The sequence below is a fragment of the Falco biarmicus genome, chromosome Z (genome assembly GCF_023638135.1).
Source record: "Falco biarmicus isolate bFalBia1 chromosome Z, bFalBia1.pri, whole genome shotgun sequence".
NCBI lineage: Eukaryota > Metazoa > Chordata > Aves > Falconiformes > Falconidae > Falco > Falco biarmicus.
In genome coordinates, this window is record NC_079311.1 from 75,236,477 (window position 1) to 75,252,991 (window position 16,515).

General features: G+C 53.7%; 1 protein-coding gene across 1 annotated transcript; it reads left to right on the forward strand.

The window, feature by feature from the left end:
• Window positions 1-1,614: 1,614 nt before the first annotated feature.
• Window positions 1,615-4,776, forward strand: LOC130142530 (C-C motif chemokine 19-like). Its single transcript, XM_056324656.1, has 4 exons — window positions 1,615-1,771; window positions 2,912-3,035; window positions 3,397-3,493; window positions 3,878-4,776. The coding sequence occupies exons 1-4, from the start codon at window positions 1,714-1,716 to the stop codon at window positions 3,896-3,898; spliced, it is 300 nt and encodes a 99-aa protein (XP_056180631.1). The 5' UTR covers window positions 1,615-1,713; the 3' UTR covers window positions 3,899-4,776.
• The last annotated feature ends 11,739 nt before the right edge of the window (window positions 4,777-16,515 follow it).

Here is a 16,515-nt window from a genome sequence, read left to right on the forward strand (position 1 = left end):
ATTCCCCTTCTGCCAGCCAAGATTTCTCTCCAATAGTTTGTGAGTGCTAGAAGAAGGCAGGTGCTGACTGAAGTTAAGCTGGCACATCCTGTTTGTGCCACTCATCCAGCCTACCAGCCCCTGTGTACCCCTTTGGCACAGTGCCAGCTTGCTGGAGCACAGGAGCACAGGAACGGCTGGAGGCCATGCTCTCCTGACAGGGGACACCACCTCATGCAGGAGGCTTGTGCCAGTGCCAGTGCAGGGATGGAGAACCTTGGCTGGTGGTATGGCTGGAATCTCCTCTTGCTTCTTACCATGGAGCAGGCAAGGAGCAGAGCTCACTATCTCCTACTGCTGAGAGGAGCAGAGGGACCCACTGAGGTCCCTGGGTCCCATCTGTGTGTCTTGTCCTCTGGTAGATATTTGTCCCTGTGGAAGGGCTGTGCACTGCTCTCTGTCAAGGTGCTAGGGCAGGCTGGAGCTGGAGCAAGGGAGAGGGGGTAAGGACAGAGATTCTGCTCCAGGATTTGTTCACCCTGTGCGGAAATATTTTTCCTACCATCAACAGGAATTTCCCTGGGTGCAGCTGGTGCATTGCCTTTCATCCTGCCCTGGGCCCCTCCAAGAAAAGCCTGACTCTGGCATCTCTCCAAATCCCTACAAGGCAGCTGCTGGCGGCAGTGAGACCCCCTTCACCATTCCCTCCCTGGGCTGCACAGCCCTACTGCTCTCAGAATCCTGCATGCTATGTATCAGGGGTGAAGCAGGGTGGTGAGGGCACATCACTGCAGGTGGCACTGACACTGTGGTGAGTCACCATCCCAAGGAGAAACAGCTCCCATCCCTGCTCTCCTGTGAGGGTTTTGAGCTGGAGTGCTGGTCTTCACTCCCTGCAGTGCCCACGCAGCTGGTGAGCTGCTGGCACCCAGCGCCATGCACACAACTTCTGTGGGGGATTTCTTCTCTTGTGCTGAGAAAGCCTGTTTCCAGGAAGATCTGTAGCTGCCTTTGGCTATCAGCCCACTGAGACACCTGGAAACCAGGTTGTTTTTTGGTACATGAGATTGCAGACCTGGAGCAGAGCATGCTGGTTGAGATCTCCTCCATCCACTAGCTTTGGATGTGCCTGCCAGGCAGGCACTGGGGAGGGCAGGGGGAGCAAGCCAGGCTCCCCTGACCAGATGGGGAAGATCAGGGGGAGCCAGGCATTACCCCAGCACCAATACGTACACAAAAAGTGGGGCTGCGGCAAGTTCTCCCCCCAGCATCAGTGTGTTGAGCCTATGCAATATCTAATGAGAATGTTCCAGAGATGTCCTGAAGAAGTGACTGGGAAATGTATGGGGTGAGACCACCTATGTGCTTGCCCAGGGCCCTGGGGCACTTTTGCAGGGTAAAGGGACCCTGGAGCTGCTCTGGCCCTGACCAGCAACCCCTGTGGCTCAGGTGCTGGCAGTGGAGGACAGAAGCTGTTTGGCTCTGACCAGCTGGTTGCAGGGAAAGCAGTCAGGATATTCGGGAACTGCTCAAAGATTAAAATCAGCCTGTGGCAAGACTTGTTGCAACTTCCCACCCCTCTTCCCCAAAAGAAAGTGAAAGCCACAAACTGGAAGGATAAATAGGCAGCAGGAAGCACCAGCAGCAGAGCGCAGGGAAGCTGTGCGGAACTCATCTCTCCTGCCTGGAGCACCATCACCTTCCAGCCCACTCTCTGCCAGCCTCAGCAGCAAAATGCAGCGGTTGTATCTTCTCTGCTTCTGTCTCCTGGTGCTGGGACGTATCCTGGATGGTAAGAGGGAACCTCTCAGGCTGACTTTCTTGTGGAAGGGAGAGGATCCAGTTTCTTGCTCTCTTTTGTATTTCCAGCAGACTTTTAGAGGGACCCATGGCTGGGGGTCTCTTGCAGTCCTCCTCCATCTTCTGCTTGTAACCTGTCCCAGAGGGACTCCGTCCTACCCAAAGTCCAGGCAGGAGCCTGCAGAGCACTGGCGCTGGAAAGCTGCACTTGGGAAAAGCCATGGAGCAATCGTGCCTCCCAGTGCCCTAGTCCAGCTTGTGCACACTGGGCTGGGATCACCTTGGTCCCAGTCTCCCCAGCACAGCGGGGGAGCAGCCCTAGCACTCTTTGGCCAGTGGCAGGGCTGGGGTTGGGAGGGGAGGTGTGTGCTAGGGCAGAATCCATGCCTGAGGGGCTGCTGGTGTTGGACACGGGGGCTGCACACATTACAGCTGTCTGGGTATGTGACACCAGGCACTCTGCTCTGCTGCAGGCAGCTGGGGCAACCTACACCTTGTGATGTTGCACCACACCTTGCTGCCTGGGATTACAGGCATCCCTGGGCACTGCCAGCCTTGATGGGCATTAACAGTGAATACAGCATTTGCTTGGAGGATGGCTGAGGTCCCCTACCCCACAATGAAGTGCTGACAGCTGTGTCCATCAGATGTCACAGGATTAATCGGCGTGGGATGGGCTGGTGATGGAGTAGCTGCAAAATCTGTGGCTTCTTCAGCAAGTAAAGCTGAAGTCATTTCCAGCCTCTTGGGAATGGGTGTCTGTCTGTATTGCAGCATACTGAAGCTATGTGAAGACCCCTGTCCTACCTTGCTTGCTGCTGGTCTGGCCCTGGGGGTGCGGGAGGGAGCCAGGCATGCAGAAGGGTTGCCGTCTGCCAATTTGCTCTTTCTCAACTCCTTTGCTTTCTGTCAAAAGGATGCAAAGGGTTCCTGGTGCTGGGGCATGGGAGCAATAAAGTTTGTGCCTGCATGTGCAGCCAGGGCAGTGTGTGAGGGCATTGCTGGTAGGCACTGTTCTGCCCCACTCCGCTGGGGTGGTCCCGCAGTCCCTTCACTCTCTGGGAAGGCTGGGTGAAGAAGCAGCCAAACCAGGGAGAGCAACCTCAGCATCCACTGTGTGTTTCTCCTCCAGTCCACGGTGGGAACAATGTCCTTGACTGTTGCCTGCGGACAAGCGAGAAGCCCATCCCACGCCGGATAGTGCAGGATTACCGTCTCCAGCTGGTGCAGGATGGCTGCAACATCCCAGCTGCTGTGTAAGAACCCCAGGGTGTTGATGGTTGAGACACAAGAACCCCAGACTGGTGATGGCCAAGAGATGGACCCTGTGGGGAGGCAGGAAGGGAGGCAGAGCAGGGTGGAGGAGGGATTTCAAGCTGGGTTTGGGGGAGAGGGATAAGGAGTGTTGTGGAAAAGACCCTGGAGATCAGAGGTTCAATCAGAGCAGGACTTTCTGGGAGGGTAAAACCTGGGACAAAAATCAGGGAAGAGTCATCTCAAGGTAGAGATAGAGGAGGGCAGTAAGGGAGGCAGTGGATAAGAGCTTGAGATGTGCTTGAGCATCCCTGGGGTCTCTGCTCAGCTCATCTTGGGTTTTATTCCCCATGGGCCTGGCAGGTTCATCACCACAAAGGGCAAGCGCCTCTGTGCTCCCCTTGAAGCACCGTGGGTGGTTCGCCTCCAAGAGAAGCTGGATGCCAGCTCTGCCAGGAAGGTAAGAGCCGTCCCTATTCTCAGATGGGACTGGGGGAAGACTGGGGGTGGGTTTACCCAAATAAATGCAGCCCTGGGGCTGTTGCCCACCCAGTGCCACCCTGGGATGAGCCCAGTGGGTGCCACAGGAAAAGGCACTGGGAGCAAACCCCTCCCCAGTTCTGCCCTGCAAGCTTGGACTTCGTAATTTGTGCACCTTCACAGGGAGGGCTTGTAATGAGTTCTGTGGGTGCTTTGCAAGGCCTGCCAGGTCCCCACTTCACTACTATGGCATGGCTGGGGGAGGTCACCCCTTGTTGACCACCCTGACTGCAAGGAAGGGACTCTGAGAAGGCTCCTACACTGAGGATCACAGCCATAACAGCTGTTTTTTTCACTTTCCCAGGCCAAACCCAAGGGCAAGTAGCCTCCGAAGAAGTCTGTGGCTGTCCCCAGCACCTGGAGTGGGGCTGTCTCCCAGCTGTGAATCTGAAGCTAACGGAGCCAACCTGCTTCCACCTCCAGCCACAGGGCCAACCCTCCTCGGGATTCATGTCAGTGCACTGGGCTGGGCAGAACCCTGCCTGCTCTCTCTTTTTCCCTCTGTCTCCACTGTGACCCAGTAACCTGTGTCAGGCTGAGCTGGAGGCTGCTGGACCAGACACTCTGCCACCTTTGCAGCCTGGAAGATGGTTGATGGACTATTCTGCAAGATAGGTTTGGGGGGATCTCAGCCTTCCCTTCAGTGCATCAGCTGTGACCTCCAGGGCTAGTTCTGATCCCTTTAGTTTCTATTGCCAGCTCCATGCCCAAGTCCTTCTGCATCCCTGGGAAGGGCTGACAGGACAGGACAGTGTGGGCATGGATGGGAGGGATGGAAATGTTCATCACTGGCCATGCACTGTGCTGATCCCTTGCTGAGCACAACCTAAATGCCCTTGGGCAGATCGTGGCCCATGTGGTTACCCTCTCGCACCCTGACTTTCCCTCCACCATTTCCCCTCCTGCCCTTCCTTGCATGGGTAAGGTAGAGCCAGTAATGCAGTGGTGACAGAGTGGGCAGTGATGTTGCCCTCAGTCCCTGCTGTCCTCAGGGATGTTGGCACCCTGCTTGGTCCCCCAGCCTGCCATCATGTTCAAACCCTGCCCCACACCCCTGCCTTGGCAGGGATGCATGAGCAGCGTTCAGACTGCTCTCAGGTATTTGCTGCTAGATCTGTTTGATGTGACAATTACGGGTGTAAGTTGCTTCTTTTCTCTCTTCTTTATTGTGCTGTGAATTTGTTAAATAAAAAGAAAAGCCAGTGTGTGGTCAACTTGCCTCGTGTTTGAGCCTGAAGGGCAGCATGGAGTGTGCAACATGCAGCCAGCACTGCCGGTGGTGCCTCAGTGGCAAAGGGGCTGTGCTTGGGTGCGAGGTGGGGGAAAGGGGCTTTCATAAGGGTAAAGGATGCTTTCTACAGCAGCTGGGCTGCAAGTCTCTCCTGGGAGTCTCTCAGCACCATGGTGAGGTGAGCACCCTGCTCTGCATTGCTTGGCCAGGCCGTGGGAGCAAGGCCCCCGCTGGTTGTATTGCAGAGATGGGGTGGGAGGGAGCATGGCAGTATTGCACCATCCAGCCCAAACCACTTCAGTCCCACCAGCGCTGCAGCTGGGCTGCAGCTTCCCAGCTCCCACGGGAGCATGGGACACAGATGAAGAGCTGCAGGAACAGGAGCTTTGTCCTTGCAGTGAAAGGAAACTGAGGCACAGCATGGCCGATCAGTTTGGTGCTTGCTAGCAGGTGAGGTGCAGGCAAGGAGAAGGAGTTTTCGGGGAAAGGGAGGCAGGCGAAGACACCTGCTTCTGGGCACATCAATAGATAAGTCATGGAGGGCAGCAAACCAGGTCCTGCCCTGCATCACTGATAAGCCAGGAGTCCCTGGTCATTTTCCCCCCCGAGCCTTGGGTCTCCTGTGTCTGTGCACTGGGACTACGGTCTTGCTGACCCAAAGTGGTCTTACGTCCCCTTGGAAACTACCCTTTTGCCTGGGCCATGCAATGTCTAACAAAGCTGCTCCATTCAATTGAAGCATGGGCCGAACATGCACGAGTGGGATTTGCATGGCCAGCAGCCAGGCACCGTGCTCTCCTTCCAAAGACCACAATGTCAAACATGACTGGCCACAGTGTTAAATTATTTACACTGTCCCTGGCCCAGTTTTGGTGCCAGCCAGCAAGCCTGGGCAAAGGCTGGGAGTGAGACAGCCCAGGGTCTGTTCCTGAAGGCAGGGTTTCGTGGCCACCAGACCCTCCAGGGTATGGCATCCACAGTGGCACAGCAGCTGGGCTGTCCAAGCCAGGGAATGTCCAAGCACCTGATGGCTTTTGCTGAGACCTGTTGAGCACAAGCTTAGCCCTGGCCCTTTTCCTCCCCTGCTTGGCTGGCTCCCTTGGTTGGTGACTGGGTTTCTTTTTCAGGTGTTTCTCTTGCTGCAGTCTTCTGCCCTGGTATCTGTGCACACACAATGCCCGGGGCTCAGCTGTCTCTTGGTGTGACTTTCCCAGAGCACCAGTTCTGTCCCAGCTCATTAACTACAGTGACAGCCCCAGCAATACAATCCTGAGGGGGTGGAGGAGGAGGAGGAAGGATAGTATGGGAAGAGAGGCCAAGACAAACAGTGTGAATGGGAAAGGAGGATAACTGGTGCTTGCTTGGGCAGGAACCTTCCTGCTGCTCGCCCAGTGACCCCTGAGGGGGGTGGCTGGGGGCGGGGGGAGTGTGCTGGTATGGATCTGCACTGGGGCTGAGCCGCTGCAGCTGATGTGGGTCCCTGTGCAGGGCAGGGGCTGAAGGAGGGCTTAGCCTGGGGCAGATCAGGTTCGTCCTTGGCTGGAGGCTACCCTGACAAGGAGCACAGTGTCCTGGCCCAGTTCCTTGGGAAGCTGAGGGAGAAGGGACTTGCATCAATCTCAGTGATGCTGGAAGCAGGTTTATCTATTTCCATCAGTCTGAGGGATGGCTTGGCCAACCTGCCTGTAAGAGCATGGCTGCAAAGCCTGTGGCTCCCATCTCTTCTGGAAGCAGTAAACATGCCCTCTTCAGAGCAATGCAGTCATTCATCACAGATGCCTGTCAGGTCCTTGTCTGCTGTGGCTCCCAAGCGGACGGTGAACCAGGTCCCAGCTCTGGCAGCAGGCTGCCCTTACTCCCCAGAGAAGGACAGGAGGAGATGCTGTCCTGGGCCAGGCACATGGTCCTGCCTATCTGTCCCTCCTCCAGCCATGCAGCAGCTCTCCCTACCACAGAGCGCAGCTCTTGGAAATCTGTCAAAAAACCAGCAGGGCTCAGTACTTTGTAGACTATGGAGTGAGTTTTTCAGATACAAAATGTCAACAATGTCTTTAGAGGGAAGTACACTTTCCTTTCCATGGCAGCTAGTGACTGCCATGTCAAAAACCTCAAGCTTCAGCCAAGAGCAAATTTCAGTAAAAAATATTCCAAGTCCTCCTGTATCTCTCTCCCCAGCCACGTTTTTCCTGCTCTTTGCCTACCTTCACTGCATCCTCAGGGGTTGTTGGGGCAGGATCAGGATCCACTGCAGTATGAAACAGACATGCCCTCAGTAGGTCTGGGGCTTAGTGCAAGGATCACTTCGATGCGAGGGGTTCTGGAACATCAGCTGAATCACCTGCAGTTTTTATCCATGCCTGTGACCAGTATTTCACATGTTGTGGAATGATAGGACTCATATATACATATATATATACATATATATATATATATAACTCAAAAGCTTTCCTAGGGAACTGACAAAACAGCTGCTGTCTTGGTGGCTGCACACAAGGCCAGGAAAGAAAGACAAGGCTGCATCTGTGCAAGCAAATTAAGCACACTTTGGGTTCTTCTCTGGGTGCCTGGTCTCATAGCTGGGATCATAAGAGCATTTCTGTCCATCCCAGGCATGGTTAAAACCATCTCAGGTGCTTCCCAGGCTGAATTCAAGGGGAACAAGACACAGAAGGCACAATCTTCTGTGGTCTCAGGGTCTGGCCTGGCATGGGCATTGCCAGACAGGAGGTAGGATTGCATGTCCACAGCAGAAGCAAGAGTGGCACTAAAGCGAAATGCTACGCTGGTCTCACTTTCTGCCATAATATCCCTTTCAGTGGCTTTACTGGAACTGGTTTTGTCCCTTGCCTCCAAAGAGATGGTGTACGTGGGCTTTTTCTGTCACTAGCATCCCCCATGTGTCACATATGTTGTTTCTGGAGCAACTGGTAAGGACCTGGCTGCACCTTCCCCACGTGTACCCTCAGGCAAGGTGAGCAGCACCACAGGGGCCAAAAGCTGTTCCCCCTCCCGCAGCCCTCCCGGTGGTGCAGAGAAGTCCACGGGAGCTGTGAACATGCCCTGGGCATGTTTGCTAGTACAAGGGCTGGTTGTCCTTTGTGCTGGTGGTCTCCTCTGCTTGGTGCCTAGGCAAGGGGCTTCTCTCCAGGGGCATGGCTCGCTTGGCACTAGTGCCAGCCCCGGCTGGCAGGGATTCAGGGACCTGGCTGGGTTTCTGTGAGGAGATGGGACATGTGGATCGTTGGGAAGGGTGAGAAGCCTGGTGAAGAAAAGCCCCTTTAGTCTCGTCCCACTGCACTGTTTGTTCTTGCCTCAAGAGTAATGCATGTGGGTGATGGAAATGCTGCTTGTCCAGACACTTTCTGCTGAGATTTGTCCTGTGGGAAGCTGCCAGCACCCTTGGCCAGGCTGTGGGGCTCCGAGAGGGAGCTGGTGTCATCCCCGCTTGCCCTCTTCCTGCAGCCGAACTCTCCCTGGTGGTATGGCCCAACCTACACCTCCATGGTCTGTCTTCTTGGATCTGATCCCCAGGGCTGGAGCATGGGACCAGGGTGCTTTTCCTGGCCTGGGGTCCTGGGGTCAAACAGAGCCCAGAAGTTGTCTGATGTTGGGACCCTTGTGCTCACGCAGGACTCGGCTCTGTGAGAGGTAATACAGCTCATTGTAGTGTATAGGCTCAGCCATGAGCCAGGTGCACCTTTGCCCAGGATCTAGGGCTCAGAGCACCCTTTTGAAAGGGAGGGGGGACCATCCTCTCTGCTCTTAGATGCACCCATCCTCTCTTGGTGCACAGTAGCTGTAAAAACTGGAGATTAAAGAGAAAATCAGGAGGACAAACAAATAGACCTGTCCTACTGCCAGAAGTCTCTGGAAAGTACCTTCCCCATCACCCATCCCTCTCAATGAACTGGTAGGCAGTAATGGGAGGCTTAGTGCCATTTCTGCGGCACTCCCCACCTCTCCCTCCTGTTTTCCTGCTTAGCTGTGCCTCAGGGTAAGGTCTTCTCTGCTCCAGTCGTGTGCCCCCTGGCCAGGAGGCTGGGGGTGAGCCTGCCCTCCCTCCTTTTCTCAGTTGCTCTGCCACCAGAGCAAAATGGCATGGCTGCATGGCAAGAGAGAGCTGGGGCTGTAGGAGACTGAGGTGAGGTGGCACCACCTGGCTCACACTGCAGGGATGGGGCTTGGAGGGGGACTAGTGAAGATCTGGGAGCTCACTTAGCTCTGCTTGGGAGCAGATGGGAGGGACAACCACAGGGCAAGAGCCAGGCAAGGACAGCAGCAAAGAAGAGAAGGTTTTGGAGCTTCTCATGTATTTGTGAAATTGATGTGCAGCCCAAGCCTGGCTGGGGTGCATTAAACCCATAAGTGCGAGAAGCCTTTCCTTGTCTGGGGTGGAAAGGGAGAGCCAGAAGCTTGTTAGCAGTAAGGCAGACTCAGCTCTTCTTGTGATCCTTGTTGAGCTCCATCAAGTGCAAACCTCTAACCCTCGGGTCTCCTTTTCCCTCTGTCTGCTTGGCCCTGTGCTGCCCCATTCCTGCCCAGTTTCCTTGGACCCCTCTGACCAGGCTTTACCTGAGCGATTACTCTTCTGTACCTGTCCAGAGGGCTTTGGCAGCTGTGTTGTGTCACTGCACACAGATGTGCCAAGTGTCGTATGGCTACTTTGCTTGGGAGGTTCAACCTCTGCAACCTTCATTCTGCCTCCTCCACAAACAAATCTCACTCTTCTCCACTTTCCCACAGAAAGTAAGATTTTCTTTCTTGCAGATGTTTTGGCTGGAAAAGCCCCTCCTCTGCTGGTCTGTACACTGATTGTCCCCACACTGCAAGAACACAACTGTGTTTACATGCACATTCCTTAATCTTGTTTAAATATCAAGCCATGAATTTCTACTGACTCTGGGGGGACGATGCTCCAGAAAAGCAGCATTTATGTCAGGAGTCTTGTGAGCTGCTGAGGTAGCCTTTGGAGAAGAAAAGTGCTTTTCTTGAAAGACCCTGCAACTTGTAGTTTCCCACCTTTGTTTAGTTGACATGGCTTTTGGAAAAGCACCAGTCAGCACTTACAGTGATGGATGACAGCCACTATATTGCAAAGAACAAAAGCAGAAGTGTCCCGGATATGCTACAGCTACAGATTTGCCGCCTTCCCACAGTGCTTGGTTTCATTTCCCAGCTACTGCGCAATGCTCCAGCATCCTCCTTTGTTCCTGCCAAGATCAGATACTCCAGGGAATTCCCAGTGTCAGAGCATGCAGGGCTATGGGTTTCATTGCCTGCCTGGGGTGAAAACAGGGCTAAAGTCCGCTGGGTCGATCTCTGCTGTTTCCAAAGTCTGTGTCCATGCTGTGCAATGGCTTTGCTGAGCCTGTGGGGTTTGGCTGGCCTGGGCAGGGAAGCAGGTCCTGGAGATGCTGGCACTCAGCTCTGCACTTCTCACTGAGGGTAGGGAGGCTTTGCCCTGTTTGTGTTGCATCGCCCCATATCTCAGCACAGACACTAGGAGCAGATCTTTTGCAGCATGACAGGGGATGGTAGGAGGGAAGCTCTCTCTACCTTGGCCTGCTTTCAAGCTAAGCTGCTCACCAGCCCTGCTGCTAGCAAATCCAGCGCAGGTGGCTGGTTGCAAAAATTAGCATCTCCTGGCATGCTCATGTGCTGTGGAAGTGGCGTTTAAAACTGTTACTGCAGACTAAAGCAAAAACTCACCACAAAGAGCCATTTTTGAGACAGCCTTATACCAAGAGGTGCTCCAATCTTCAGTCCAATTTGGCAGGCACTGGAGCTGTCCTGGTTTCAGCTGAGATGGAGTTAACTTTCTCCTCAGTAGCTCGTACAGCACTGTGTTTTGGCTGATGTAAGAACAATGCTGATGGCACACCAATACTTTTAGTTGTTGCTGGATAATGTTTCTACTAAGTCAAGGACTTTTCAGTTTCTCGGGCCCTGCCAGCGAGAGGGCTGGAGGGGCACAGGGAACTGGGAGGGGACACAGCCAGGACAGCTGAGCTGAACCAGCCAAAGGGGTGTTCCATACCATGGGGCGTCATGCTGGGTATATAAACCTGGGGGGTTGGCTGGGGCCTGGGGATCGTTGCTCGGGCACTGGCCGGGCATCAGTCAGCGGGTGCTGAGCAGCTGTACTGTGCATCACTTGTTCTCCTTTCTCCCTTTTCCTCTGGATTTTATCCTTTCCCCCACCTTTCCAGTAAAACTGTTACTATTATCATTATTGTTATTATTGTTATTGTTGTTGTTCTTACCTTTTTATACTGCTTAAATTACTAAATTGTTCTTATCTCAGCCCTTGAGTTTTACATTCCTTCCCGATTCTTCTCCCCAGCTCTGCGGGTGTGGGGAGCGGCTGCGTGATGCTTGGTTGCCGGCTGGGGTTAAATCACAACAGCAGTGGTAATGGCAGAAGTGCACGCTGCGTTCAGTTGTTGGGGTGAGGACAAGGGGGTACACATCCTGCAACCTGCTACCACTGCATCCAGGCACTATTCCCTTCCCCCCCTGGCAGGGACAACTGTTGTAACCTATCTCTGAGCTTTTGTTTTGAGCAAGGATTTTGGGCATCACTCATGAGTGATCCTGTAGTGCATGAGTTATTTAAGTCAGCCTTGGTGGGAAAGGTGGTCCCAGGTGGGACAACTGGGCTCTGGAAAGCTGTGCACCCACTTGGGAGGGTTGTGGAGGACAGCAGTGAGCTTGGTCAGAGGGCTGGATGACTTGGCCTCCAAGCACAGGCTGAAGGAGCCTGGGTTTACCCTGCTTCCAGGAATTGCTAAAATGGTCTTCAAGTGCACAGAGGGATGCTGCGAAAAGAAAGTGAAAAAAGTACTCTCTGAGTTTACTTCTGACAGGTCAAGAAACCACAGGGGTCCCTGGGGTCAGACTTTAGGGGGAAATTCCATTTAGCAGGAAGAAGCACTGAAGAAATGCTACAGCTCCACTTCTGAAAACTTTCACAGTCCTACCAGTGCCTGTCAGAAAGCTGTAAGTAGTGCTGGCCCTGGCTCAGCACAAGATGGATTAGATGACCTGGGGCAGTCCTTCTGAATCCTTTTTTTCCCCTGTTATTCTAGCCTACCACGTTCCCAGTGGGTGAGGTGGGCTTCCTCTGCCTTGTGCTATTCCTCTGAGAGCTGCATGAAGTCACAGGGCCCCTGGAACTTCTCTAGAAGGTGGAGGTGGGAGGATGGAGTCACACTCTGAAGTCCCCACTCATTTGCTGGGTGCTTGATGTGAGGCTGCCCGTGACCACAAGAAACCCATGTCCCAGGGTGCAAATCCAGGAACTGACCTAGTGCCCATGTGATGAAGATGCCTTGGGAGCATGGGGAGAGCTTGGAAAGCTGGGCCGAAGGAAGCAGGTCATGTGCCATCCATGAGGCCCCTCTGAAGTGGAGCAGGCTGTGCAGACACTAACAGTAGAGTATGAACCATCAGTCGTCAAAACCAACCTCCTTGCTGTTACTACCTGGGCCACATGCTAGTGTGCTCCTGACTAGGGCCTTGGCAAGCTTGTCTCTGCTTTGTCAGCATAATTTGAGTGTGGGTTTAAGAAGAAAAGAAAGCAACCAAAAGAGAGAAAAGAAGAGTTCTTCAGGGCAAATGTGAAGCTGAAGAGTTTAGCATCAAATGCCTATTGAAAGCAGCTGTGAAGCCTTGCTCCAAGATAAATGAAGGCTGGTTTGAAGCTCGAGAGCTAGCTGGCAGGACATACTGTTCCAATCTTGTCAAATGCTTCCTGGACCACCTGTTCTTGCAGAGCTGGGTTCACCACAGAGCTGCCAAGGTGCTGTGTGCTCCAGTGGAGTGGCTGGGTGTATCATCAGGACCATGATGCTCAGCCCAGGCTTGGAGCAAGGGCAGGGCTCAGGGTGTCCTTTCTCCCTGTGGAGAGTTCAGAGAGCTAGAGACGTTTCCACCTGGTGGTTTATCCACATCTTTTCGAGATTTTGAGGTTTTTTGAGTGGAGGCAGTCATGAAAGTTTGGCTGGCAGGAGATGTGCACTGCCTGGCCCCCTGGGTAGTACCAAATGGAGGCTGTAGTTTTGGGTTGGTGCAAGGTCTGAAGCACATGAGTCAAGGGATTTTTAACCAAAACGGGTCCAAGAGTGTCTATGCTCAGTGCTTTAACAGAATGAGGAAGGGCTTGAGCAGCTAACATCTGGAATAAGATCAGAAGCCAGACACGCTCCTAACCAAAGGAGATACATGGCCTTGGAGGAGAAAACAGACATGTAAATGGAGATGGAGGGGGCCAACAGCAGGTTGGATTTCTCTGGACTTGTTTTCCATGTACTGCAACTGTCTAAAATAAATGCTGGGGGGCTATGGTGTGCCAGAACATGCTGAGGCCATTCATCACAGGCTGTGCTGGCAGCTGGGACAAGTCCATGACAAGCTGAAGCTTCCTGCTATCCAGAGGGGCTCTGCCTCATTTGCATCATCAGTCTTGAGGCTGCAGCCTTTCCCGTACTGCATGCAGGCAAATGCAGGGAAAGACCAACTTCTTTCAGCAGGGCATTAACCCCTGCAAATGTGACCCTGCGGTGCTTTTCTACAAGGGCTCTGGCTGGGCTTCAGGGGGGTCATTGCTCTCTCTGCTCCCAGAACCCCTCCAGCGCTGTCCGGGAAGTAATTTCTCCTGGATCTTGCCCCTTGTAGGGTATTTCTGGTTGCACTCACAGAGTAGTTCTGGGTCAGCACTTTCCAGCTAAATAGTCCCAATCTGTTCAGCATTGCTTCTTCCAGAAGCTGCTTTCCTGTTCCAGACAGCATGTGTGAAGATGGAGGGCAGGTAGTTCTGCAATGATCTGGTATGGCTCTGCTATGAAGGGCTTTTTCGGAAAGCCAGGAGATTGAGTCTGGCTATAGTGCTGGCATGAAGACAGTCTGCAGCTCCGTGCCATACTTGTGTGGGCCATCGGGGACAGTACAGGCACAGTTGAACACAGACATTCCCAAGTGAGCCTTTTTCTTAGGTGCTTGCAAAGGGATCTTGGAGGAGGCCACTGTGGCTGGGTCTCTGGGGACCTCCCCCTGGAGCAGAGGTCTCTATACTGCTCCAGAGGCAGCATCTTCCTTCCCAGCCTTCCTGTGGGATACTTCTGTCCAAGGATTTCCAGGCAGAGGATGGCCAGGGCCAGGAAAAAGCCATCAAGATAGTAAAGCTGGAGTTTGTAGGGGCAGAGCTGCCAAGGCTGCAAAGGCAGCGCCGGGCAGGGGAGCCGGGGAAGTCTCTGAAGCAAATAAGATGTACCAGTCTGGTATTCCTACCAGGGCACAGCAGCAAAGAGTGGAAAGTCCCTGGCTGGCTCTTCTGTGTCTGATAAGGCAGGATGGTTTGCCAAGGAAGGACTTGCTTGTGGATCCTTTCTTACAGGAAACAGAGAGGAGAGTCATCAGGACAGCAGTTAGAAGGCTCGGAAAAGAAAAGTCAGCCAGATCCTTACTTCAGGCAGCTCCAAGCACAGCCGTGGTGTTAGCTGGGCCCCTACACTGCACGGAGAAGCTGTTGGGAGGTCCTGGGCAGCAGGTCCAGGACTTCCCATCTGCAGGCTGGGAGTGTAACACTGAAGCCTGCTAAGCTCCTGAGCTCTCCTCCCCTCTCCTAATGCTACACGCTCCCCTTAGAAGTGCACTGCTCCCCGCAGAAACCCTGAAGGTCTTTTAAAGCTTCCTTCTGCTTCAGGGAGGCTGACCCTCCTTCAGTTTTGGTTGGAAACATCCTCCTTGCAGCCCACTGCAGCCCTGCCAGGGCCAGCCCAGCCACTCCTGTGCTAATGTTGTCCCCAGGCCTGGCACAACCTGTGTCCATCCCTAAAATGATCAGGTTGCAAGTTTAAAGCAAATGTGAGTGTCTTTTTCACACCCTCTGTAGATAAGTCATGGAAACCTGCAGTGCAGAGCACTGGGGAGGCACAGTCAGGGACTGGACAAACCCATCACAGGTGGGTCCCATGCAAACTCCACCTGGGGAAACTCCTATGCTAGTGACTCCTAGGTGCTGGGAGAGGGTGGCAGGGGGGGATGGCTCTGGTTTGCTCTGCTTCTTGTGCTTTTTCTTATGCATCTAGCAGTGGTCTCAGCTGGAGAGAGAGACAGAGTGATACACCCTCTGTCCTGAGCCAGCACTGCCATTCTTGGGACTGTTTCCTCTGCCCGTTGCACTGCTGAATTTCACCCAGTATCTATTACACCTACTTATTCTTGTAAAATACATTGCCATGCCCCTGAATCATCAGAGAACATCATTAACCTGTTCCCACCTTTTGTGCTGGTGTCCCATGACCAGCCCCACAGGGTCCTGCGACAGCTCGCAGATGGACCGAGCCCCATAGCTGCTGCCCTTTCCCAACACCCTGCTTGCTGTAGCCACTCCTCACCCCTCAGCAAGGCTGGGATGCGGGGCACCAGCAGAGGCTCTTCCCTGCCCTTCATCCCTAGGAGATCTTCACCTACCCAGCATTTCACACATCCTGAGGAAGCAACTGCAGATGGAGGAGCCGTGGGTGCCGTCTGGAAGGGAGTGTGCTGGTCCTTTGACCTCCTGTCCTGCAGGAACAAGAGGACTCCTGGCTCCTTGCCCTGATCTAGCAACATTTAATCAAATGTGCCTGCATCCCTGAAAAATCCCGGCCAGCAGAGAAAGGCAGCCACTCAGCAGGAAGGAGAAGGAAGCCACCACTGAGCCTTTTCTTGTCTTTGTTCAGGCAGGCAAAGTCCAAGGCTAGCTGTCACATGGAGCCTATCCCGGCTATGGTTGTGTGCCAGCACATCCCGGAGACCTACAGGAATTGGCAGCAGAGAAAAACAATCTGGAAAGCACTTTGACTGAGGATATCCAGGGGGACCCAGGGCTCAGGACACAATCCATGAGGTTGGGCAGTCTTTTTGCGTGCTCCTGTGCCATTCTCTGCTCACCATGATGGGCCTCTCTAGCTCCTGATAGGAGAGAAGCAGTTCAGTCCTGGCTGCCCAGGGAGGTTGGTGAGGGACAGGTCTGGTAGGCATTTGTGAGCATCCCAGACCATATCTGGTGCTGACATGTAGAGTGAAAAACTGCTGGTGGGTCACTCCAGCACATTTTAAGTATTTTGTGGTTTGGGTGTTGTTTGTGGTTTTGTTTTTTAAATTTAGAAAGAGAGTGATTTCTGGGGACAGGGATGTTCAGGGCAAACATGGCAAGCCTCAGAGATGGGCACAAAGTAAGGGGCTGCCCTGAGAGATGCCTGCCCTCCATCTAAATCTCTTGTGGCCACTGTTGCTTCATCCCAAATGCCATTTCTGGAGGGGCAAGAGGGTTTGTGGTCATCTTGTGGGAACACCCCTCACCACCAGCTCATCATGCTGGAAGAACAGCCCCAGCAGAGCAGATTGCCACCTGCCTGTGTCAGAGAGTTTATCAGGTAGATGTGGTTGCAGCTCTGAGCCCCAGGAGAAACTGGCTTGTGGGGGAATGACCCTGCAGAGCTCTGCTCCACAGTGACAGTGGCCTCATCATTCTGCTGTGGCCCTGCTATGATCTGTGTGCACCACTCATTGTCCCTCTCCCCCTTCCCTGGGTAATGGAGTGGCAGATCTTCCACTCATTGCCTGCCTGGTCTATTTAGATGAGATTGTAAAGTCTTCAGGGTCCAGTGTAGATCTGATCTCTGGACAGCACCCATAAGAGTCATGGTTCCTGTGTGGCTTGGACA